This window comes from Pan troglodytes, chromosome 13 (assembly GCF_028858775.2).
Source record: "Pan troglodytes isolate AG18354 chromosome 13, NHGRI_mPanTro3-v2.0_pri, whole genome shotgun sequence".
NCBI classification, from domain to species: Eukaryota; Metazoa; Chordata; class Mammalia; order Primates; family Hominidae; genus Pan; species Pan troglodytes.
In genome coordinates this window covers 112,531,078-112,558,103 of record NC_072411.2, presented here as the reverse complement: position 1 = coordinate 112,558,103, position 27,026 = coordinate 112,531,078, and the positions used below count along the sequence as shown (strand labels likewise).

Sequence of the window (27,026 nt, the reverse complement as noted above, 5' to 3'; positions counted from 1 at the left end):
AGCTAAATTTAGATAATGATTGAGTCCTTGATATGGGGAAACAAAGGAGGGAGCTATCAAAATGTTTTTCCTGTAATATACATGGATAATATAATTCAGTAGTTCGTGCCACCATGTGAAATAGGAGACTGATTAACTGTGGGTCAATTGTAACTTAGGTGAATTATTTCTGATCTGAGAGTCTTAATCTTGCTTAGTTGTAATATATGGACAGAAATAGTGACCTTCTCCAAGTTGGTGAATGCTTTTATATCAGACCCAAGAAAGTGGCTAATTAATCTATATCTTTAAACACAACTATATTTAACAATTAGAATATGTGTGTATTTACACATACATTTGTACACATGTATGGATGTATATATACACACATACAGTAAATGTATATATGTATATATACACATACAGTAAACTTATGTCTGTTTGTATATATATCCTTTATATATATAAAATGTATAAATGTGCTCTTTTAAAACCCAAACTATTTTTTTAAACTGGTTAATAACTACTCATTAATTAAATATCTCACAAGTTAAAACAACAGAGATGAGAGTGGGACTGAGAAATAACTGATTACTAATTGTAACCCCCTCTCTGGGCAGAATTTACCACATACAAAGTTATAAAGTGCCCATTGGTGGTCTTAAATTTCTCGATATGAGTCTAGCCTTGCAAACTGAGGAAACCAAGGACAGAAAGGGAAAAACTTTCAAGTTACCACAACTTGCACAGTGTTGATAGTTAAAGTTCTTTTCTCTCTTTATGTCTCTAAAAATGTATTTTGTCTCTCTAGTATGGACAAAAGATTTATGTGATAAATAATTAGACTTTACACCATTTAGAAAATAAATAAGTATCTACTTTTCTTGAAAGCTACTTTACTATTAGGAAAGTTGTTTTGCAAGAAGGTAAATCTTGCTGTCATTTCCATCCATTTGATATGCTTCATTAAATTATACAAAGAAAATTAAATTATAGGAAGTCATGTTGAAGTTTTTTGGCATAGAATTCACTACAATTAAAGGAGAGAAAGAGTGCCAGAGTCTGTGCTCCCTAGAAGGGAAGCCACTTTAAGACATGATGGGCTTTCCTTATACGTCTGCTTTTTTATTTTTAACCACCACCACCTCTTTGCTGACCAACATTTCCTTGCAAATTATGGCAAGGGGGGAGGAGCATGAGCAAAGGAGCTGTGTGAAAGTTGGTGATACTCCCTGCCAAAATTCCAAGTTGAAATGGAATCCTTCAGTAAAGTCTCTTAGGCAAGGTGGGAAAAAAAGATTTACAACTTCAGCAGAACTGTAATTCTACCAAGAAAAAGTACAGTCAATCTACCTCACTGTCACCAAAGGATCTGAAGCTGGCTTTATCATTTATCTTTCTCCTTTATATATGGAGGTGGGGGGGGGAAAAAAAAAGGAAAGAGAGTTAAAAAAAATTGATGAAGCCCTGACCCTTTAGATTCCATTTATAGTCTGAGCCGGAATGCCATCCCCCTTGACTAGAGAACTATCCAATCCAGCCGCATGTGTCAAGATTCTATTAGGCACTAAGTGAAATATATATGCATGCCCTTATACCGTTTAACACTCTGGGTCCATCTTCAAGACACTGGGCTGTGGATCAACCCAACCACCACTCCTCTTCCAAGAATCATTTTGACAGGTTCTTTTGGAGGAACTCCTTCTCTTTTTAACCCACCCTTTAAAAAAAAAAAAAAAATGGCACCAAAGAAAGACGTGAAGAAACCTGCGGCTGCGGCTGCCCCAGCCCCGGCACCGGCACCTGCACCTGCCCCTGCCCCAGCCAAACCCAAAGAAGAAAAAATTGACCTCTCTGCCATTAAGGTAACTAAATGGATGAATTGTTTGGTCACTGAAACATCTTTCAATAGTAAGGATCTCTAGGAACTTGCAAAGGCGTGTATTTTTCATTGAGAGGAATAGCATTATTTAGTGAGCTGGTAGATTATGAAGAAGAGAATCCTGCTTTAAAAAATGAATGCCAGCATATAATTTCAAAAATTATTAGAGTATGGTATCATATGTGAAGCCTGTGCTTGCTCTATTTTTTATTCTCAAGTTTCCATTTTCTCCTAAATTGCACTTTTACTGTTTAGGAGAAAAGTATATATGTTTAACAGTGTTGCATTTAAGAATATTTAAACCAGTGTTTGGGTTTAAATAAAATCTCTCTGGAAACCAGATCCCTTACTTATAACTACATCAAAAGGAACGTTTTAGCCACTACTTATTTCCAGAAGTTTAAAAATAGCTGATGGCCCGGTTGTCCTTTATGTATTTGACAGTTACTTTCCTTCTTCTGAAAAAGAAGATTTTTTGCAATTCAAGTTAATTCTCCCTTCAGCTTTGCCTAATAAAATTTGATACAACACTAAATGAGATATCAGTGCAGAAAATTATGCACTCAAGTGTTTCAGTGACTATAACTGTCATCTTGTTTATTTATACACAGTATTTAATTCAGAATTTGTGAGTTTCTTCTAAATGAAACTAACAAAAATAATTATAAAACTTGTTATTTAAATGGCTTTTAGCTTATGTCATAGAGTATTTGCCTACTGATCTTGGACTAAGAAAAATGTGATTAATTATTGTGTTAACACTTTGCTGTGATCAAAGTTCTCAATTGCCAAAAGATTATCTGCTTTTGGAAAAATAGGTACGTCTGTTAACTTCCAGTGATGTGACTCATTAAATGTGCACCTTCTCTTCATTCACTGAATTCTGATTGGCTCATATTACAATTTGAAAATTTTTATCTAAGGAAACCTGCCTTATATGGAAAATCAATGAGCAATAGTACCCATGAGGTGAACTTTTCACTTAAGCCAAAAGTTGTATGTGTAATAAATCTCAATTTTGCCAATTTACCATTGTTTACTTGTAACTATGATGCTGACCCATAAACAAACATTTTCATTGACTATTTAATATAACTATAGAATTTTTTAAGTCCCAAAAATATTTAGTTAGATCACCCTTAGACATTATGTAATGAAGTTAAATATATTTATAATTTATATAACATTCCAATTAAACATGAAATTTTGTTTAAAGTATAAGTAAATTATCACGAATATTTAATCTTTAGTTTGTAGGTATTTGAAGTATTTGAAAAAAATTGGTCATGGAATATAATATTAAGAACTATTCTTAATGGATATCCATTTAGGAGGACAAAAAAATGCATGTCAGGTCTTCTGATAAATGTTTTTCTAACTTGAGGACTGCATGCATACAGTTCTTGAAGAGGAAACCAAATTTTTCATCTCCAGCAATCCTAGTTAATGTATCCTTTATAGATGCATACTGTCTACATTACACAATAAGTGAGATCATAGCCATGATAGTAATTCTGATTGTCCCTCATCTTTAACTCTGCACTCTGTAGTAACATTAGAGATATGAATCAGTGTCAAAGCTAGTCCTTTATTTATTGTGATTTATAAGACAAGGTTACCTGTTTGTATCTGGTATTACAAACTTCTGTAAAGAAAAGAAAATGTACCTCTTTACCTAAGAAGCAAATGAAGTATCTAACTAACGAAAACAGGCATTAATTTTCTTCCCTGAGGAACTGTGTAAGAATGAGTACATAAATAAAAATTGTTTGGCAGGTGAGAGATCTCCAAGAAAAGACAAAACATCTCTTTTCTAATCCAGAAATTAAGCCAATTACTTGTTCATAGTCAGCAGAGAAGCAACACTTTTCAGAATCTTGAAAATTTGTTTATTATTCTGTCAATATGTTAAATTGACATATTGACATTCGTCTGTCAATATGTTAAATTGAGTTGTACAAGCTTAATATTGTGTAATATTGTGAGGATACAATATAAGCTTACACAACTAAGCAAAAGAAGGAAGTACCCCTGGAGTGTCTCTATGAGAATTGGGTATGCTCCATCTTTATTATTTCATTGCAGAACAAGAGATGTGATGGATTCTAGTAAGGGACACAAATCAAAAAGAAGTTAAATAAATCTGGAAGAAACAGGAAAAAAAATAACCTTTATCTTCCATTCAGAAGGCCCATTTGCAACAGAGAAAAAAAAGAGAAACAAATGGAAACTAACACACTTTTGTAAAGAAATGTAAATGTCTTCAATGCTTTGCATTCATTAATATGAAATAAATCAGTGCATATTTAGATGTATTCTAGCATGGCCAAAGAAAGTGATACAACTCAAGAATTTTATAAACTTTAATTTTATCCCAGGAGGTAACAGGCCTAATTAAAACATACATTAAAACATTTTATATTATGATGTTTTTAATCACTTAATAATGTTTCTAGATATATTACCTCATAAAAGCTATACAATTTTTTCAAGCAGAGAAAATGAACTTTGAAGAAATTAATAGAGCTGTTATATGTATTCATTAACTTTCTGAAAATTCAATAAAGAACAAAACTTAATTGGATTATAAACTTTCTTTCATAAATCAAAAAAGATTAGAAACTTAGCTGTCCTTTAGACTTTGAGTAATGCTGTAGTTTAATCATAACTGCCTTTGTGTAGTACTATAGTCATAGCCATGGTAAAATTTAATTTCTCCATAAATTAAATACTCCATAGTATTCCCAGCTAATATCTATGTTTCATATTGTAATATACTACATTTAATAGCCATATATTTGATTCCCCCATAAATCTTGAATAATCTTGAATATAATTAATTAGTTTTATCAACTTCTTAAATGTGCTTTCCAATCTGATTTCCTGGTTTGTTAGTTATTAGTTTACAACATTTCTTCAATTGTTCTGACACAAATTTTATGATACTCTCTGAAGGAATGCTTACTTGATGTCCAATCCTAATGGATTTTCTATGAGTGCCCTTTTCAACAACAAAGTACTGTTGATATTTGAACACTAAAGTTATTGTCCTCGGTGGTTCTAAGCACTCTTTGCCTTCAGAGAGCTAATACTCCCAGTAATCCAGAACAAAAGAACACAGCCTAAGAGAATCACAGTTACAGGAATTAAAACCCAGCATAAGTATGGTTGTAGGTTCAAAAACAAGAATACGCATTGCTCAAAACTGCAACCAAGCAAAATAATGAAAGTAATAACATAACCATGTACCTAGATTGTAGATCTTCAATGTGTAAGTGAATTTTCTGCATGATGCATGCATTATATGTCAGTATTGCTGTGAGGTGATAGGATTGTGAATCATGTCTCTCACTGTGCTGTTTGAGTTTTAATTCTCGTATTCACCACTTAATCAGGTCAGCCCTGACTAGATATTGTGAACGATATTATAAAACGTGGTAAAGGTACAGAATGCATTGACAGAAACTACCAAATAACGAATTTTGCATCAACAATTGAGCACATGCTTGGGAAGATTTAAACTTTCAATTTAATATGTAAGGTAGAAATCTAATGTTCCCAAATACATTTACTTACTGATGGGTATTCAGTGGAGGCAGACAGTTTTATACGCATTATGGCACCCAATTTGTTTTGGCCCAGGTATAGGATTACTTTTGTTCATCTGTAAGTTCTTTTTTATCATTTCCAACAAAGCTAATATAAATCCAGTTTCCTTTAGAAGAATTTCTGAGAAAAATCAAATGAAGTCATGTTCCACAAAAGGCTCTGAAATCTATAAAGCTTTTTGTAACAATAACCAATATTCATTGTGAATTTGCTCTTTGCCATGTTATCTTATTTAATCCTCACAATATTACACTGAAGTTATTGTATCCACAATTTAGAAGTAAAGAAACTGAGCTTAAAAGAGGGTAAGTGCTATACATATGATCAAATAAGTAGTTAAGTGATGGACCTAGGGTTTAACTTAGCAAGCAAAATCCAGAGTCAACTGTGTTAACCATATCCAAAACTACCACCCTTATTTATAAAAAGTAAGTTGCTGTTTCTAAGAATGTGTAAAGGAGCCCTTTTTACTCTTAAGGGTATGAGGTAGAGTGGTTTTTATATTGCCCTGCACAGTCCTGTGTAACCAGAAGAGGGGATGACAGACACATCAGAGCAAGTTCACCAAGACTTTTGACCTTGACTGTTCACTACTATTCTGTTCTCCATAGCTTTTCCCTATCTTAGCACCTGACAACTTGGGTGTTTTGTTCTACAGAAGGAGGGTGAAATATCAGGAATCTAGAAATATTCCTGCCCATTTTGTTCCATCTTCCTATAAGATGTTGTAAATGGAAAATGGATATTTTTCAAATGCTATTAGATATAATGAAACTGAGTTTTTTTTAGTAATTTTGGTTTTGTTTAATTAAACACATATACATCAAATATGACCTTCAATTTTTGCTATCAGGCTAATATTCTAAGGAGGGTATGAGATCTCTATTTTGTTTACAAATAAACAGCATTATTTAAACTGGAAATCCCAACCTATATTCTTTGGGATGGTATGCAGAAATACAATGCCACATGTACAATATGATAAAACCTTAACCCTAACTACTCTGAGTAAAAGAACACATGTAATCAATTTCTAACTCGAAAAACATAGGTAAAAATATGTATAGGTTGTTTCTAACTTTTCTTTACATAATCTTAAAAGTCTGTTTTCTTTTACTCTGGCCTTTTAATAGTTCAAATTAATTTTTAATACAACTGTAATGGTAGCCAATTGCAATATTAATCCACTTGCAGTGTAAATATAACCTCAGGAGAAAATCAGAAATTATTTGACACTATCACTAGGTATCACTATCACATTTCCTCTTTCAAATGTCTGTCTATGCTGTAACAGAATAGAACAGGTGGAGAGAAGTGGGAAAATATTAAAGGGCATTTTGTAATTTTCTCTAGAATTATATTTTGATGGATAATGTCTTTGAAAGGAAAATGCAGCTTTGAAAAGAAGAGATATGTTCACCAATTAATAGTGAATAACAGTTTTAAGTAAAACTAAATATTTGCAAGACAAAGAGACCATAAAGTGACTGTGCCAAATTTAGCTCTCGGCATTTTAGTGCTGCAAATGAACCCCTGGCAAGTTGTTTTTAGAACTCATTCCATAATTACCTAGTATTAAGCACCATCTGACTCATGGTGGAAAGGATTATATTTAGTCTGCTGATACTACACTTTCTTCTGCTGCTCTTCAGACTGAAATACTTTTCATATAAAAATAAGATCTTCTGTGATTTGTTTCTATATCAACTTCTACAGCTTGTTTCTTACCTCAAAGCAGAATTTGAAGGGCAAAAATTACAAAATAAAAGTAGAAATGGCTTCAATTATACTAGTTAAAAGGTATATTATATGGATGATAAATTCTGACTATTCTGGTCACAAATTAATAACAGTGAAGTGAAGCCAGAGAAGAAAAGTATCCCTAAAGATATAACTACATCTTATCAACTTTATACTCTTCCTTTCACTGTGATAAAGTACCTAGTAAATGCCCAGTGGCATATGTCTCCTGTTTATAAAAAAATCCAACTGGCTTGAACATGGTGTTATGAAGTTATGTTTTGTTTAATTCCTGTTTAGCTAAATTACTTCAGACTAATATTACCTTTGAATGTTTAGGCATCCTTCCTTTCCCATTAAAATGAATGAGTTGAAGTAGATTCTACTGACAAAAGGATGGAAAACTTACAACATTGCAGAAACATAAGGAATCCTAGAAATCGTGCAGTAGAATATTTTGTACTGAGGAAACTATAGCCTAGATGAGAGAAGTTATTTCATCAAAAGACACATGATTTATGATAAGAAAGCTAAAACAAAATTCCCAATCTGGCTCTCTTTCCACAAGTTCTTGAAGTCTCCAGGACGGCAATGCCAATATTCTTATCCCTGCTGTCACAAAAGGAACTTTTATTCCAGACAAATAGGAAGAAGCAGATATTTATGTCTTAAAACACACACACAAAGAATTTTTTAAAATAAAAGAATGAACGAAAACACAACGTAGGTTTTTAAGAAATTGCATGCAAACAAATGCACAAAGGAGACAAAAGTATGGCCAGCTCTCAAGAAACTTTAAATTTCTTTATCAATTATTAATCATGAGAAAGCTAATGAGAAAACTGAAAAAGTATAACAGGTTGTGTTTCTAGATTTTTATTAAAATTAGCTTAGACCTCTCTTAGTTCCTGTAGGTCTGAATTGTTTTATTTTAATAGTTGAGTTTTTGCTCTTATGTGACTGAATTCAGTTGACTGATCTAGGACTTCATAGCACAAAATTAAGGATTTTATCTCAGACCAGATCAATTTATGCAATCTAACCACCTAATCTCTCTTATATTGCAGAAACTGGGCTGGTACCATATTCTCAATACTCTTAATTTCCCCTGTTTATACCATATTATAGTAACTAGAATATATATATATTATATATATTATTATATATATATATTATATATATTATTATATATATATATTCTAGTTACTATAATATGGTATAAACAGGGGAAATTAATATATTTATAATATATATATATACTAGCCTAAGTATATCCTATGTTGAAGTCAAAAATGCAAAAATATTTATTTCCTTCGACTTGAGTTATTCTGAAGCACAAAACTCCTAAGAGTTCCAAAATAGTGCTTTTCCTGGCCTTTTATGGTGGTTCCTAGAAACTCTGTGAGATTGGAGTGAAAATTAGGTAAAGTTTAAGGATTTATATACATCCAGGTCTTTGGTCTCTCTGCCAGGCGTTAAATCAGAGAGCACACAGCAGTGTTTTCTTTGATTGAAAACTGGCCCTGATTATATTAGCTTCTTTATTTAGCCTTTCTAGTCATTAATCCCCATTGTATGTTGCAAGGACCATCAAGTTCTTTGAAGAATGTAGTCCATGTTCCTTCCCAGGGCATTTTCCCCCAGTATTCGACATTACATGTCTCCCCAGTTATCTTTAATTATAGCTCTTCTTCTTTTACTAAGGCTTAACCTACATCAGTTCCAGAGCCTGTTTGATTAACAGCATTTTAATATTTTTTCTATAACTCAATTCTTTGTTAGGTTGGTACAAAAGTAATGGCAAAGCCGCAATTACTTTTGCACCAACCTAATATATACATTATCTGATGTTTAATTAGTTAACTTAATCTCATTATTACTATTAAAGATGCTTCTCAAAGTAAAAAAGAATTTGTAAACATTGTAATAAAAAATTTTTAGTAGCAGTATGTTGTAGACTACTGTTACCTAAATCCGACATCAATTGATAGCACGAATCATAAAAACGTGGAATGTAACTAGTTTACTAAGAGTCTAAGCAAATATGTAGGCTAGAATATAAAAGAGCCTTAAAAAGAACAAATTGGGGATTGGAAAATTAGAAGTCCAGGTCAAAAACATTGATATAAAATCTAAAGGAAGGTGCTACAAATATAAAGGTACATAAACAATAATTCAAAATGAACATGCTAACTTTGAGCAGGTGAAGTCTTTTCCCTCAGGGTACACAACATTCTAGAGGAGAAGTTTATATTTGAAGGGGGAGCTTAGGATATACATGTTCTAATAATTTTAACTTAATGAAAATCTATTGAGCTTCAAATATAGGCAAGGTATTCTATAGAAAGTTATGGAGGGATAAACCGTAAGAATAAGGCAAGGGAAGTGCTCTATCGGAGACAGGTTGGGGTAGGCTCACATCCAGGTCCACGTCAGGAACAAATGACTTCGGGAATGGCCTACGCTCCCCAGTTTACAATCAGGAAGGTTAAAAAATTTTCAGTGGGATGAAGAGCTGGGTGATGTTGAATACTGGGGGAAACAGAGAGGAAACGTTTCTTTCAAGGGAAACAAATGTTATCAGGGCTTGTCACGTATTTAATTTCTAAAAAGAAGCAATGAGAGGAGAGCATTCCAGAGAGAAGAAAGGTAAATCTGATCTTTAAAACTAATTGATGACATAGAGAACTGAAGCCAAAACCAGCTGACATTGTGTATTCATATTACACAATTAATTTACCTTTGTTCAAAGGACTGATTACCCCATCATGATAACCCCAAGGAAGAGAGAGAAGATAAGTTTTGTCATTTACAAAAGTAAGCCGGACAGAAGAATCGCTTGAACCTAGGATGCAAAGGTTGCAGTGAGCCGAGATCACACCATTTTACTCCAGCCTGGGCAACAAGAGCGAAACTCCATCTCAAAAAAAAAAAAAGTGTGCCAGAGGAAAAAAATCGGATTTCCCATTTATTCTATGAGCACAGAATCTAGGTCTTCTAGTTTTTAAACTACAATTTTTTCTCTAGACTATACTGTAGCCTTCCCTACGGTTGTCAAATAAAGTGCTCAAATATTTATGTTGATTCTCAGTAAGTACCAAAAAAATCTAAATGCATTCTCTATGTGATAAAGGTATGGAGAAAGACTAGGGTGAAACAGTTAACAACTGCATACCACTTAACTGCTTCTATTATAATAATAACAAACTTCATAGTATCCAAGTCATTAGAAATAGCTTATTCATAACATAAATTCAACTTTTTTTTTTTTTTTTTTTTTTTGAGATGGAGTCTCGCTCTGTAGCCCAGGCTCAGGTACAATGGTGCGATCTCAGCTCACTGCAACCTCCACCTCCCGGATTCAAGTGATTCTCTTGCCTCAGCCTCCTGAGTAGCTGCAACTATGGGCGTATGCCACCAGGCTCAGATAATTCTTGTATTTTCAGTAGAGGTGGGGTTTCACCATGTTGGCCAGGCTGGTCTCAAACTCCTGGTCTCAAGTAATCTGCCCACCTAGGCCTCCCAAAGTGCTGGGATTACACGCATGAGCCACCACACCTGGCATAAATACAACTTTTATTTTTTTTAATTTTTTTTTTTTTGAAAGAGAGTTTCATTCTTGCTGCCCAGGTTGGAGTGCAATGGCACGATCTCAGCTCACCGCAACGTCCACCTCCAGAGTTTAAGCAATTCTCCTTCCTCAGCCTCCCCAGTAGCTGGGATTACAGGCATGCTCCACCACTGCCAGCTAATTTTGTATTTTTAGTAGAGACAGGGTTTCTCCATATTGGTCAGGCTGGTCTTGAACCCCCAACCTCAGGTGATCCGCCCGCCTCGGCCTCCCAAAGTGCTAGGATTACAGGCATGAGCCACCACACCCAGCCCTAAATACAACTTTTAAACTTACTTTCCAGTTTACTCAATAGATGTTACATAAATTAACCATATTTTATATCTAGGCAAGGACACTTTTTTACCTGAAAAAAATTATTAAATATGAAAATAATTATGTTTAGTAGGGCAATTTTGATGGTTAATTTTGTATTATTTATAGTTATTAGCTCAACTAATGATATATGCTAGTTCTCAATAATCATAAGATGATTCAAATTTAATAACGTAATTACATAAATATAATTACAAAACTAAAAAAGAACACAAAGATAACATGGTAGGCTCTGATGCTTTCATTTATGTCAAAAATTATAAGATTCCAAATCTTGTAATATTCAAAGTTACACATTTCCACCTTTGTCTTTCCCTTCCGTTTCCCCCTAATGATTCAAAGCATTTTTAATTTTTCTATTAAATTTCATTTCCCAATAACCTTTCAAAATGTCAAGCTATTTATGAAAATGTTTACCTACATACTAATAATTTTAAAATTGTATTTTCAATCTTCATTTTGGAACTCAAGATTCTATGAGATTTTTTTTCCTACTTATAAACTTAGAGCCAAAAGTGATATGCATATTAAATGCTGATTTCTTCTGAAATGGTTTCCGGAGAAGCTACAAAGTATATGTCTTTCTAGAAGGGAAGACTTCATGTTTTTTGTGACCATCCCCCTAAAAACAGTTGCTGAAGCAGTACTCAAGTTACAATTAATCTCCAGTATACATTATGCCTGTGAGCTGCTTTAAACATGTAGAAAACTGATAAATATTTTGTGTGAACTTTAGTGGACATCCTAGGAGGATCTTTTCCTGTACCACTTTTCCCAGTACCATTTCCAGAAGGGAGTTGCCCGCTATTTTCAGGTAAGCTACCATGAAAACCCATTGCTGGCCAATCCCCTAGATACCTTTAAAATTCTAAAATACAGTTTGGTTGGACAAGGTGACTCATGCCTGTAATCTCAACAATGGGCAGGATGATGGCTTGAGGCCAAGAGTCCAAACTAGCCTGGGCAACATAACGAGACCCTGTATCTACAAAAAGTCAAAATAAAAATTAGTCGGGTGCAGTGGCACATGCCTGTAGTCCTAGCTACTCAGGAGTCTGGGGTGGGAAGATCACTTGAGCCCAGAAGTTCAAGGCTGCAGTGAGCTGTGATTGTGCCATTGCACTCCAGCCAGGGTGACAGAGCAAGACTCTGTCTCAAAAATAATAAAATAAAATAAAGTACAATTTTGTATTCCACAAGCTCTGTCATGCATTCTTTTGGCTTCTTGGTCTAGGGACTAAGCCATAGAGTGTTTGCCAAGGCAGAAGTAGAAACAGAAACAGCATGATCTAGTAAGAACTTATGTGTAGTTAAAAAAAAGTGTATAGGATGAGAGTAAAAGAATGTAAAAATGATCTATCAGCTTTCCTGCCTAGAAAAACTTCTGAAAATAAAAAAATATGACTACTCAGCCATTATAAAGATAACAAGGAGGGAAGAAAATAACCAGACCTAACGTAAGGAGACTAAAGGAGAATGATGAAAAGCGGAGATCAAAACTATTCCTGGCTTAGATTATGCTTGCAAAAGAGTGATCTTTAATTGGAGATTGAAAGACCTGACCAGATTGTCACGTGGGTGCACTCTAAGAAACATGCAGAATGTGCATGGCCTTTTCAAGTCCTCTGAACTTTACCATAAAGGACAGTACACTTCAGAGGATGCTCCTGCTATAGCAGTTGCCATTTGAAACCCCAAACCAGTCCCATCCAAAAACTTGCATTAATACCAAAACTTGCTGACTAGAAGTTTGCAAAGTCCACTGTCATCAAGAGAAGGGTCTGGCCCAAGACCTTAAAGAAATTCTAAGCTCTTCTGCCATCAAACAAATAGGAAGCTTCTTAAAGGAAGATGCTCCAAGAGAACATCTTGGCAATAAAGACCATAAAAGTACTGACAGGCTTCCATCTCACTATGGCTGTCTACTCCAAGGTTCTGGTCACCTAAAAATAGCTCTCAGGGTACAGATCCATCTTTCCCTTTGCCCTAAGAAAGCTAAAGAACTCTCCAAGGGGTGTGGCAACTTATCTCTGAAACCTGATGCTAGCTGTGAGGTCAAAGCTTGCCCAGAAATAAAAGGAAGCCTCAGCCAGGGAGGACCCCACTCAGGGACCGGAGCAGCCCTCAACTCACTCTTCAGCTTCCCTGCTGTGTTGCAGCCCAGCCGCTCCATCATGGTGGGTCCTATGAGACAATAATTTGTCATTTATAGGAGAAAATAGATAGAGGATATGATCTTATTGAGAAGAAAGATAGGCAAAGAATGAAACTGAGGAGAGAACATATTCAATATGAGTCTTTAGTATCTACTTTTGGGTTTTGTTGAGATCCATTAAAGATAGGAGAAAATAATTAGAGCTGTTTATCAGCTGGAAAAATACATCTTCCAAGAGCTGTGCTTTATGCTTCACCAACTCTTGCTGTATCACATAAGATTCATTATATCTAAATTTAGAAGAAAAAAACCTGTAGCTACAGCAAAATATTATACATTAAAATACAATCCAGTGATGCTGATAGCTAAAACTAAGTAAACTGCTTTTGATGCATTGGGTTTTGTATACTATTTTTTTAAGCACTGGTTAAATAGAAGACAGACTTAAGGTAGTCTTTTTAATGTGTATATCTGTACTTTAACACCGTGTATCTTATTAGACATATCTTAAATATACTGTAGATTATTTTTCTAGGAAGTATTAAATGTAGCATTTAGTTAAATCATTAAAATACAGAAAGATATTCCCTAATTATCTTTTGCAATAGCTTTTTATGTTCCTAGATTCAAAAGTATCCTAAGGCAACCTTCTTATGCCAAGACACCTACATAGTTTCCTAAAAATCTCAGAGCAACCAGCACTCATTCTTCTGTCAATGCATTTGAAAGAGTACTAGTTTTTTTTCTTTCTTTCTCTTCTTCGCCACTGCAGTCCTTCAGTGCTGACCAGATTGCTGGTAAGTGAATTGAGTTTCTCTGCTACAGATGTAGGCACAGCACTGCCTAGTTTCTGCAATATTACTTATCTTCAAGGCATGTTACACTATGGCTTAACCTGTTAGTGTCCAAGCTACGCCTGAACTCTGAAAAGTAGGCTGACTTTTGGAGCTTACTTTGAAGATTACTCAGGGAATGAGCTGGATACAACTAAAAATCAGCACATTTTTGTTTGGTTAAAACATTCTTTGTGGTCAATTTCTTTCTAACAGATCGAGTTCTCTAAGGAACAGCAGGATGGTAAGTTTAAAAGCTATGGTTGTTAAATGTGCACACTCATAAAGATGGCATGTGTGAAAACCAACTCCCTTGGGATGAGATTAGCTCTTCCTAATTATCCCCACTGGTGTTGCCATTCTGAATATAAATTGCTCTCGATCACTCTAAATATAAATTAGCTCAACCTGAAACCCTTGCTGATACTCAGTAATCAAAGGTTTAACAAACAAAAGATAAGCACCACAAATAGGCCCTTATATTTGCTGATATCTAAATAAAACCAATTTGATACAATAGATAATACCATACATATATATATATATATATCCCAAAAAGATGTAGATTTTAGATGGCTAAATTGCTAATATAATCCTTAAAGAGAGATTTGACAAGTCTGAATTGTCAATTTGAAAAACAAAATTGATTACAAAACTGCCCAATTACTAAACCTATATCATTTCAATGGATAACATAGTGAGTTGTAGAACAAAAATGAATTCAGAAACAAAGAAGAAGGATTAATTTATCATAGAACTGTAGAAGGAACATTAAATGTGTCCTGGTTTAACCCCTCCCTGAGATATGCAAGACAGACTCCAGAGAGGTGACAGGACTTTCTCAATGACTCAAAGAATTAGTGATAGGAGCAAAATCTGACATTAGTTTAAGTTGATTAAAAATTTATTTTATAAAAACAATTACTAGCTAGGAGACTCCAAACTCTTAAGATTCAAGAGAATCTGAATAGTTTCCCTAAAAAGTCAACCTTTTCACCTTTGGGTCTTTGGATCCAACAGATCCCATACTCCACAGGAGCTTGATGTTTTCATTAGGAAGTGCAGGGAGGAATGTTTTATGGAGTGAAAGAGTCACATATCTAAATGAACTGAGACACAAATAAACCTATAGATGGAAGGAAGAGAAAAAATTAGCTTCAAAATATTTTATAAATTAGAATATTGGTCATAAGTAGTATGTCTATATTACATATATTATGATATGAAAATATAAATAATTATAATTATAGGTGATTAATAAGAACCTATTCAAATACTCAGTTCTCTACCTAAAGGATTCCACATTCTTCAAGTCTATTTCTGCATCTGAAATAGTTCATATTTGAACATAAATTGAGAAAAAGGGATATTTACTGTAGTACAGACTCACATGCATCTGTATCATGGTTGATGGCCTCATGTAGACAGATTAGATGATTTGGTGACTCATAACTCAAGATTATTTGAAATTATACTGTGAAGGACTTTTTTCTCATTGAAAACAGTTGGTGATTCTACCATAATTTGTTTGATTTTTAATGCATTTTAACTAGTGATGCTGCTACATTTTCACCTACTGCATCCCAGTCCTCTCAAATAGCTAATTTACAATTGTTGTGACAAAACTATTGTAGGATCAAGCAATGGAAGACTTAAAACCCCTTGCAAGGACTCAATGATTTAACGTTGAGCATTAAACCTTTTATTCCATCTGTGAAATAGATTTTAGACACAGAAGTTCAGTAAACATGGGTGTAGTGTACTGTTTTCTTTGTGGCAGGAAAACAAATGTAAGCATTTTAAATTATGTGGAAAACCTATAGTTTCTTAAATGAAAGCATTCTTTAGTTTGTTTCCTTGTTTAGTGGTTAAAGAATTTTGTTCATGGCTGCTCTATTGGAATCTATCACAGGATTGAAGGAAAGGGTGCAAAAACTGGAAAATTACAACATTCTAAAGGTCTAAGTCTTGTGCTCTCCAGTAGACACTAGCCACATGTGGCTATTTAAACTTTAATTAATTAAAAATAAAATTTAAAATCCATTTTCCTCACTTGCACTAGTCACATTTTAGTGTTCAAGAGCAACAGTTAATAGCCACCTTTTTGGGCAGCCCAGAATGACAACAATTCCATTATTACCAAAAAGTTCTAGAACAATACTGTTATAGACCAGAAGTTAGCGAACTTTTTCTTAAAAGGCCAAATAGTAAATACGTTAGGCTTTGCTGCCAGTATAGACTCTGTAAAAACAACTCCACTCTGTCACTGAGGTGTGAAGAAAGCCATAGACAATTCATAAAAGAATGGGAATGGCTGTATCCGAATCAAATTTTATTAAAAAGAAACAGGCAACCAGCCCCTGGAAAATAGTATAACCAGCCCTGGTATTAATTCTTCAAGAGAATAACTAAACTTTGGGTTAAAAATCTGGGGTAATAAAATAGTGTCTTTCTGGTCTCTGCCTTTAAATCACCAAAAGTGTTAATGTCACAGTGATTCTATTACAGCCCATAAAATCCTATTTCTACTTCGGCATCTGACCAGGGTAATAGTGAGCCTGCTGAGCAGTCTGTCCATGAAAGCCTGAAGCCAGTAACAAGAATAGTTCAGTTTCACATGTCCCTTAGAAAGATGAAAAATAATATTTGACTAATGACTTCTCAGTGCCTGCAGCAAGTTTTTTAGCTTAGGGAATTGATCTGTAGTCAAATTGCATAGAATTCGAGGGGGAAGTTTTAACAAATAATGGTAACATGATCTGTAGTGAATTGTGAATATAATGTCAGTGCGATGTTAGATTAGGGGAGGGAGGAATAGCAAGATGGAATACTTTGCTGAGTAATCTATCTAGACAGCACCTTTTGATCTGAAACCACTGATAGCCTAAAAAAAATGCTTTCACTTCTACCAATTTATTCACAAATGATTTTTTGAGTATTGTTGATATTAACTGGAAGTCATCAGCAGTACTTTTGGGTTTCCCAGAAAATGTAATCTAGTTTATAAGTTCTAATTAAAATGGTTGTACTGGCCCCCAGATCCATAGTAGCACCCTTTCTGTCTTTGATATACATTTCTAAATTTTTTGTCACTATAATTTTGAAAGTCAAACCAGTTCTATCAAAAGAGAATGATTAAATTTAGAGAAAGTCATCAATACAATGATTATAATTAGAATAGAGAACACTTTAAAATATGTATTCATAAAAGAATGGGAATGGCTGTGTATACTTAATACATACACGTACACACAATGAATTGAGCAAACTGGGAAAATGTGACTAAAATTGATGGCGTCTACCAATGTGAATATCTTGGTTATGATAATATAATTTTGCAAAATGTTACTACTGGAAGATACCGGGCAGAGCATACAAGAGATCTTTCTGTATCATTTCTTACAACTGCATGTGAATCTATAATTTTCTCCATAAAATTGTAATTACAAGGCATAGCGAAATTCTAAAGCTGATATAGCAACATATGTCATATGTATTATTTGATAAAAGGGTAAAGTATAAAGAGATTATCACAGCAACATACCAAAACAAATATTTCTCCTTCTGAACTGATTATACGAGGAGCCTAATAGAGTCACACATTAGTTAATAAACTATAGAATGTATAGATTTGTCTCACCTTTCTAAATTTTTCCTGAAAAATAAAGTTATTCCTGGAGAAAACTGGTTAAAGGGATAACCTAGGAAATTTGTACCCAAGAGGAGGTTTTTCTACATAATTTGAAAAGTTTGAGTTAACCTCACATACCATGAGCCTGATTGAAAATTTGTTCTTTCTGAAATTTTGTTAATCTTGTTAATTATATGAGAGATTATTAAAATTTCTCAAGGCCTTAGAATTTTTTAACCCAATCCAGGTTTCCAGGCAGGTAAAGGAAATATGAATATGACTAGGAGCTCCAATTTCCATATCTGATTAACAATAACAGGCAACTTAAAGTTGGAAATGCTGTTTTAAAATAACCCTGAAAAGAAATGCTAAGTTTTTGCCAATGATATTTGGAGATACAAAAAGAGAATCCAGGATAACAACTTGCATAGTTGGCAGAAGTTGTAAAACCGAAGAGTTTGAACTGAATTTTTGATAAGGTTAGGTTTAATTAATAGGTTAGAGGAAGAAAAGAGCACTCTAATGCTTCTTGCTTTTTGCAGAATTCAAGGAGGCATTTCTCCTGTTTGACAGAACAGGTGATTCCAAGATCACCTTAAGCCAGGTCGGTGATGTCCTTCGAGCTCTGGGCACAAATCCCACCAATGCAGAGGTCAGGAAAGTTCTGGGAAACCCCAGCAATGAAGGTAACCCATCAATTTTTCCAAGAAGTGTGGAAGTATAGGGAAGTGTGTAGCAGTGTGTGTGTGTGTGTGTAGTATGTGTGTGTGTGTAGTAGGTGTGTGTGTGAGAGAGAGAAAGATTGATTTAAAAATGTTTCACATGATAGGGCTCAGTTTATTCTTGATTGTGGTAAGTGTGCCTCTTGGCCATAGAAAGTCTCAGCTTTTTTCTTTATAAAATAAGTTAAACTTCCTTTGAGAATTTGCAAGCATGGTAAAATGTCATGCTAATATCTAATGTTAAGCATTAGATATTAGAAATAATACCTAATGCTAATATCATTTCGAATGTTCATAATTAAAGGCTAATGTAATGAAATAATATCCAAATCTGCACATTTTTTCAGACTTCAAATCTTCAAAGGCAAAAACACATATTGGCAAAGATGTTAAATATGATTTAAAACACTTTATAAACAATTCTGAGTAAATTCCAGTGGCACAGTTCTAGAGAAGTTCTCCTCTGATAAAAGCTGTGGAAATGAAATTGCAACTTTGTCAAGCAACTGAAAAATACATGCTGACTGCCATGTGCTCTGTCCTTTGACACACTGCTTCTATGAGTGGACAGAAGCAGGGTGTCAAAGGACAGAGCACAAGGATAATCCTAGGAAAAAAATCAGTGATAAATGTTAGTGGCAAAATTGCAGAAGTCATTTACTCAATCCAGAAATCCAGCCATTATTCTAGAATAAGGAAATTATTTTTAATCCCAATGGTTTTATTGAAAAGTATAATAGTCTAATGGAAAATGATACTCAAAACAAACAAAAAAGACAAGACACATTTGCAAGTTGTTTGACAAGGGATTAATATCCAAAATATGTAAGAAACTCAACAGCCAAAAAAAAAAAACCCACGAATAATCCAATAAAAAAATGGGCAAATGAACTGAATAGACATCCTTCAAAAGAAGATATACAAATGGCCAACAGATACATTTTAAAATGCTCAATATCACTAATTACCAGGGAAATGCAAATTAAAAACCACAATGAAACGCCATCTTACCCACTTAGAATGGTCATTATTAAAAAGACAAAAAATAAATGCTGTGGAAGATGCAGAGAAAGGGGAACTTTTATATACTGTTGCTGAGAATGTAAGTGCAACCATTGTGGAAAATAGTACGGTTTATCAAAAAACTAAAAATAGAACTATTATATGATCCAGCAATCCCATCACTGGGTATATTTCTGAAGAAAAGGAAATCAACATGTCAAAAAAAGTCTGTATTCTCATGCTTACTGCAACACTATTTACGATGCCCAAGATATGGAATCAACGTAAATGTCCATCAACAGATGAATGGATAAAGAAAATATTTTATATATATGTATATATATATATGTACACACACACACACACACACACAATGGAATACTATTTAACCATAAAAAATGAAATTTTATTATTTGCTGCAAGATGGATGAGCTTGGAAGACATCATGTTAAGTAAAATGAGCCAGGGATGGAAAGATAAGTCTACATGTTCTCACTCATATGTAGAATCTAAACAATTTTGATCTGGAGAAGTGGAAAGTAGTGCTTTCTAGAGACAGGAAAGGGTGGAAGGAATAAGAGATAGCCAGAAGTTGGTTAATAAATACCAAAGTATAGCTAGATTGGATGAATAAATTCCAGTGTTCTGAATAAATTCTAGTGCTCTAGTCCCTCCTGAGTAACTAAGACTACAGATGTGCACCACCACACCCAGCTACTTTTTGTTTTGTTTTAGTTTGTTTTGTAGAGATAGGATCTTGCCATGTTGCCCAGGCTGGTCTCGAACTCCTGAGCTCAAGCATCTGCCCGCCTCGGCCTCCCAAAGTGCTGGGTTTATAAGCGTGAGCCACTGCGCCCAACAGAAACCTTATTTTTAAATGCCACTTCCCAACTTACCAAACATCTATCTTTAACGAAGAGAGGAGGGAATAAGAGATAGCCAGAGGTCAGTAAATGAATACAAAATTATAACTAGATTGGAGGAATAGTTCTAGTGTTCTAAAGCACTATAGGATGACTATACTAGCAACAATTCATTTTCAAATAGCTGAAAGAGTTGATCTTGAATGTTCCCAATACAAAGAAATGATAAGTGTTTGAGATGATCGGTATGCTATTTATCCTTATTTGATCATTACACATTATACACATGTATCCAAATATCACACTTTACCCCGTAAATACATACAATTAGTATGTGTCAATCGAAAATAATTTTTGAAAGAGATACAAAACTGAAGTTTTTCAAGTAGATATTCAGGCTGTTTATCTTTGCCATTAGGAAACAGAGAGAGGGGTATGAGATAACAAATAATCTTTTTCTTTCCCTTGACAGTTGAAAATTCTTTGGTGACCTTCCTTTGTTAGAAGAAAACTTGATTTCAGGAAAACTCAAAATCAGCCTGCTTACTTCATTTTCTTTGGAAGGAAATTTCCAATTACATCATGTAGAAAAGCCAAGAGCATGAGATAAAGTGAGCAAGCAATAGGGCAAACCCTATTTTTATTTTTTCTTTCTTTCTTTCTTTTTTTTTTTTTTTCTGAGGCAGGGTCTCACTCTGTCACCCAGGTGGGAATGCAGTGGCATGATCATAGCCCATTGCAACCTTAACCTCCTGGGCTCAAGCAATCCTGCCTTAGCCTCCCAAAGTGCTGGGATTATAGGCGTGAGCCACCACACCCAGCCAAACCTAATTTTAATTTTTTTAATTGATTTATTTGAGATAGGGTCTCACACTGTCATCCAGGCTAGAGTGCAGTGGCATGATCTTGGCTCACAGCAACCCCCACCTCCCAGGCTCAAGCAATCCTCCCACCTCAGCTTCCCAAGTAGCTGGGGACTACAGGCATGTATCACCATGCCTGGCCTTTTTTGGTTTTGTTTTTGTTTTTTTTGTAGGGATGGGGTCTTGCCATGTTGCCCAGGCTGGTCTCAAACTCCTGAGCTCAAGGAATCCACCTGCCTCAGCTTCCCAAAGTGGTGATGTTACAGGTGTGAGCCACTGCACCTGGCTGAAACCTTTAAATGTCACTTTCCAACTTAGCAACATCTATCTTTAATACAATTATTTGGTAAAATACTCACTTATTCAGCATTCAAATTTAATTTTTTAAATATTACTCAATGTAATTTCAGTGTAAAAATATAAATTGCGTGTAATAGAAATATAGACAAGTAGTAAAAAAAATTCGATTTGGTGAATACATAACTTTACCCATTTGTATACAACTGGATAGTATAAAATAGACTGTCCAGATTTTCCATGAATAAGATTTACCTTGTCAGAAGATAATAAAGTCCTATCGTCTCCTGGCCTCTAAGGTACAAAGAAGTCAGAAGATCACAAAATATTTGACACACACTCTCTCCTTGTAAACTGCTTAAATTACTTAAAATTTAAAGAAAGGGAAGGCCCTCAAAAAGCTGGGGACAAAGGTGGAATATGTACTAAAGCTAAGTTTTACTGTATTAATCCACTAATGAGTTTGTTGTATCTCAGTGCATTTTTCTATTGCTTGCAAGTATTTATGGGAAATATTAAATGGACAATACTAAAAAAAAGCTAACACTTATTAAGCACTCAGTTTATACTAGATATTCTATTAAACTTTGCATTCATTAGCTCATTTAGTTCTCACAATAACACTATTAGTTATCTCTATTTTACAGATGATAACTTGAGGCAAAAAAGGTTAACTTGTGCACTGTCAGAGTTGCAAATGGTAGACTGGGAATAAAAGCTCAGGAACTGCAACTCCAGACCTCATGCCATTAACTATTACCATATTCTTGATATTTTAGCAATTTACCAGCTGAAATTTAAGCTGTGTGAAGGTTTTTCAGATAACCTAGAATAACTTTTCAAGTTTAAATTGTGACTCAGAGTTAGTATTATGGTAGCTAATAACCCTCAAAATTGCAATTTCTTACAGAGCTGAATGCCAAGAAAATTGAGTTTGAACAATTTCTGCCTATGATGCAAGCCATTTCCAACAACAAGGACCAGGCCACCTATGAAGACTTTGTTGAGGGTCTCCGTGTCTTTGACAAGGAAGGCAATGGCACAGTCATGGGTGCTGAACTCCGCCATGTTCTAGCCACCCTGGGTAAGGGAATTTATTTCAGTGGACTTAGTGAGACAGAATATATAGAAAAGAACATGACAGGAGAATCATGTCACTACCAAAATAGGAGGAAAGACTACAAAGGGAAAATGGGGAAAAAAAATAGTCAAAAGTTAATGACCATTTCAATTGGCCTCAGTGGCAGTGAGTTTGGTGAAAATGTTAACTTAAAATATTGGTAATGAATAAGTAAAGGAAAGCATGGTAGTTCTTATAGGACAGTTTGTATGACAACAGATAATGTGTATTTAATTAACTCATTCAAAAACCAATTAGTTGACAATATATTAAGTACCAAAAGAATGGGAAAGTCATAGTTCCTATATGTCAAGAGTTTAGTCTCCAGAGCCCTTGGTGGATTTTGAAAATATCACGTGGCCTTCTTTCTGAAAGGAGAGTTTTGTTTCATCAGGTGAAAAGATGAAAGAGGAAGAAGTGGAAGCCCTGATGGCAGGTCAAGAAGACTCCAATGGCTGCATCAACTACGAAGGTAGAATCAATGCTCACTGGTGGTTACAGCAACTCTTAACTGATCAGATTGATGATGGGCTCCTTTTGAGCTTCTTTTCCTCTTCCTTCCTTATTGACATACATATGACAATCAATTGCATAACTCTAAAAAGATACGTGAGGATCTGAACATATAAATAACATTTATTCCAGTGTGTTTTAGCAATACGGTGCATTGTTTTAAAGCTTAAAATGTGTTTTCACATATATCTTTTGTTAGATCTTCAGAACATCCCTATGAGTTAGACAGGACTGATGTCAGAATCAAATTTAATAGAATATTAAACGAAGAAATCTCAAAGTCATTTACTAATATGAAGCAATTATGAAAATGAAACTTCGGGCCAAATAGGTTTAGTTACTTGGTGAAGGTCAAATCACTAATGGCCAGGCTGGTGGTAAAATTTACTTCTTTTCCTTGTCTAGTGTTCTTGCTTACATGAAAGTCAGCCCACAGTTGCCAATTGTTTAATTCCTACTACCAATTTACAGCAGCTTCACCCAGAGGGTGTGAAAGCAATGCTCTACAGAAAACAAAGATGCATAATATAATTTACAAATTTAAAAATGTTTCTATCCCCAAAGAGAATGAATCAAGTTACATATAAATAAAGACAAAAAGAGAAAAACAAAGAAGAGAAGAGAATGAGAGGGGAAGAAAGGAGAAGAAAGGAAAGGAGGGAGAAGAGGACAAAAAGAAAGGGCTTAGCCAAGCATATCTTCACTGACAATCTTGATTAAACTTCACTTTTTTCCCCGTCAACAATTCTTCACATTTGGCTATTACCGTAAATACACTCCATAGAGAATCATTCAATAAATACTGTTTTAACAAGTGGACAGTCATCTAGAAAATAAAGTCAAATCTGAATTTTATGCCAAGACAAATTTCAAATAATTTACATGTGAAATGTAAAAGCTAAAAACATAAAGAGCACAAAAATCACGGAAGAATTAATTTTATAACTTTGGAGTGGTTACGTTTTTTCTAACAGTGACACAAAAACCAGACGGCACTGAAAATCTTGACAAATTTAATCACATACTTAAAAAAATCTATATGGCAAAAGCCACCAAAGCAAAGTCAAAAGACAGCAAACCAGAAAAAAAAAATTCAATTAATACCAGAAAGAGCTAATTTTCCTAATAAAAAAGAACTACTACAAATTAATAAAAGATCATATCCGATAGAAAATTAGCAAGTACATGAACAGACAATTCATAGGAAATAAAATAAATAAAATAAGATGACAAACTACATTAATAATTTTTAAAAATGCAAATTAAAACTACACTGACAGCTGGGCGTGGTGGCTCACGCCTGTAAATCCAGCAGTTTGGGAGGCCCAGGTAGGTAGATCACTTGAAGTCAGGAGTTCCAGACCAGACTGGCCAGCATGGTGAAACCCTGTCTCTACTAAAAATACAAAAATTAGCTGGGCGTGATGGCACACAGTAGCCTGTAGTCCCAGCTACTCAGAAGGCTGAGGCACGAGAATCGCTTGAACCCGGGAGGTGGAGTTTGCAGTGAGTGAAGATCGCGTTACTGCACTCCAGCCTGGGTGGCAGAGCAAGACTCCATCTCAAATAATAATATAAAACTACACTGAGATATCATTTTTCAATAAGCTGATTGCCAAAGATTAAATGTTTGGGCACACTTTGGGCTGAGGAGAGGGTGTGGAAACAGGCAATTTCATGTATTACTGATGGGAATGCATGTTGTTAAAACCCCTAGGTGATGGTGTGGTACTACTAATTGCAGCAAATCTACTTCTGGAGAGATTTAGTCTCTAGATATACTTTCACTCAAATGAGATGACCATATATAGATGGTTATTCATTACTGTGCTGTTCATAATTGCCAAATTTTTTTTAACAATTTAATGTCCATCAAAGTATAATTTCATCAACGTATCAATGTGAAAACAATCGAATGTCTATCAATGTATCAATGTGAAATTCTCTGCAGCCCTAAAAAATAGGGACACTCTTGTGTACAGTTATAATATCTGTAAGATAAATTATTAATTGAAAAAAGGAATACAAAACAATGTATAGAGTATGCCATTTTTTGTGTAAAAAGATTTTTAGAAACATATTTATGTGGTCTTGTATATGCATAAACAGCTCTGTCAATTTAGCAGTAAAAAGGGGAACCAGTTGCCTAGCAGACAGTGATGGGAAACATTTTGTTGTTATATACTCTTTCATACGTTAAAGAAAATATTTTAACCATAGCTGGGCACAGTGACATGTGCCCGTAGTCCCAGCTGCTTGGGAGGCTAAAGCAGGAGGATTGCTTGAGCCCAGGAGTTTGAGTCAAGCCTTGACAACACAATGAGACCCTATGTTAAAAATAAAAATGTATGTGAATGTACCACTTATTCAAAAAATTAATTTGCAAAATCAGGGCAAAGGTCATAAATCCACTACTAAGAATTATGAGCTATACACACCTTAAATACAAAAGAAAAGAAACTACTGTTACAGCTAAAAATAGGATTGAGCTAACTCATCAAACCTCTCTTTTATTAAATTTGACTGTTTCCTAACTCTAAATTGTCTATTTTGCTCCTACAGCTTTTGTCAAGCACATCATGTCTATCTGAATGGAGCTCTCAAGGTATATACCAGTTCCCTCTTTAATATTTAAGGCTTTCTTGATATTGTGTTTTTTAAAACTTGACAGCTTCAGTTTATATGCTATAGATTAATATTGATTCTTAATTACGAGATATTTATATTAATTAGAAAATATTAATGCCTTGAAATGGGTTATTTAGAAATAGAGCATTTTTGTACGAGCATATAAGCAAAAACCTATGAGGTTTTTGCTTCCATTCATAAATTCTATCTTTGTGACTGTACTGCAATTATGCAGTGGAGACTCAACAAACCAGAGACTAGTTAATTAATTTAATTGGAACAGAACACTAATAAAAGCACAGGCAAACGTTTTTTGGATAACCAAAGTAGTTTTTAACAGTTTCTGCTCTAGAAAACCGTGTTATAACAGTCCAAATTCAAGCACTTGCAACCAGGTTCTTACAACTAGGAAATGGCTCATCTTGTAAGTGCTGGTTCACTTTGCGCTTTTTATTCTCTTACACTTCACATTATTTCCTCCTCAGTTTTCTTTCTGAAAAGATGCAATCAATATCTAATTCATTTTCCCTTTTTCTTTACAGAACAAGCATTGTTTAGGAAGACTGGCTGGAAACTTATTTTAATCACACCCATGACAAACTCTCCAGATCTGTTTACCATCATTCAGGAAAACAAAGCAATCTGGACTGTTCAAGACTGAGCAACTCCCTGAATTTTTATACATCTTCAGTTTTTCTCTGAATTGAATTCATACCACACAAACAAAGTGTCTGCTGCTCTAGATGAGAAGAATAAAATATTGACAATCTCAAATCCAAGCACCATTCTTTATTATCTACCATGAATCAACAAACATTCTTAAAACAATAAATCAATAAACAATTTTGGTCAGTCTGGAATGTTCAAGTCACATTGCATTTTTATTTTCTTAATGAAAATAATTTTTAAAACTTCAATTATTTTGTTAAATGCAGAGAATATTGACAAATTATAAACTTTTAAAAGAAGAAATCACTGAAGTCTACATAGCAATAACAAATTGAATAATAAAGATAATCATATGTTATTGAAAAAGTAAAATAGAAATCTGAGGAAATTCAAACTGGATAAGAGACATTTTTATAAAAACTATGCAGGTAATTTAAAGCGAAAACAGGTTTCTTCGGATTTGTGTAAATCATTTTGTTCATGGCTTGATCTATTTCACTTCTAGTGACAATCTGGCCTATTAGAAAAGTCTAGCAAGCCCTTGATCCTTCTCACTTAATGTCTTCAAGGA

At 34.3% G+C, this 27,026-nt stretch overlaps 1 protein-coding gene across 2 annotated transcripts; it reads left to right on the top strand.

The window, feature by feature from the left end:
* Positions 1 to 1,579: 1,579 nt before the first annotated feature.
* MYL1 (myosin light chain 1) lies at positions 1,580 to 26,646 on the top strand. Of its 2 annotated transcripts, none has more exons than XM_516064.7 (7): positions 1,580 to 1,847; positions 14,364 to 14,391; positions 18,321 to 18,464; positions 22,436 to 22,609; positions 23,040 to 23,117; positions 25,721 to 25,763; positions 26,329 to 26,646. In XM_516064.7, the coding sequence occupies exons 1-6, from the start codon at positions 1,722 to 1,724 to the stop codon at positions 25,747 to 25,749; spliced, it is 579 nt and encodes a 192-aa protein (XP_516064.2). In that variant the 5' UTR covers positions 1,580 to 1,721; the 3' UTR covers positions 25,750 to 25,763; positions 26,329 to 26,646. The 2 variants fall into 2 exon arrangements, with proteins under 2 accessions (XP_516064.2, XP_024210836.1); XM_024355068.3 differs by lacking the exons at positions 1,580 to 1,847; positions 14,364 to 14,391 and adding exons at positions 13,250 to 13,336; positions 14,087 to 14,111.
* Positions 26,647 to 27,026: the final 380 nt, after the last annotated feature.

Coding starts and splice junctions, on each gene's coding strand:
- MYL1 (XM_516064.7), top strand. CDS start 1,722: ATGGCACCAAAGAAAGACGTGAAGAAACCTGCGGCTGCGGCTGCCCCA. Junction 1,848..14,363: donor TTGACCTCTCTGCCATTAAG/GTAACTAAATGG, acceptor TCTTTCTAACAG/ATCGAGTTCTCTAAGGAACA. Junction 22,610..23,039: donor CCATGTTCTAGCCACCCTGG/GTAAGGGAATTT, acceptor TTGTTTCATCAG/GTGAAAAGATGAAAGAGGAA.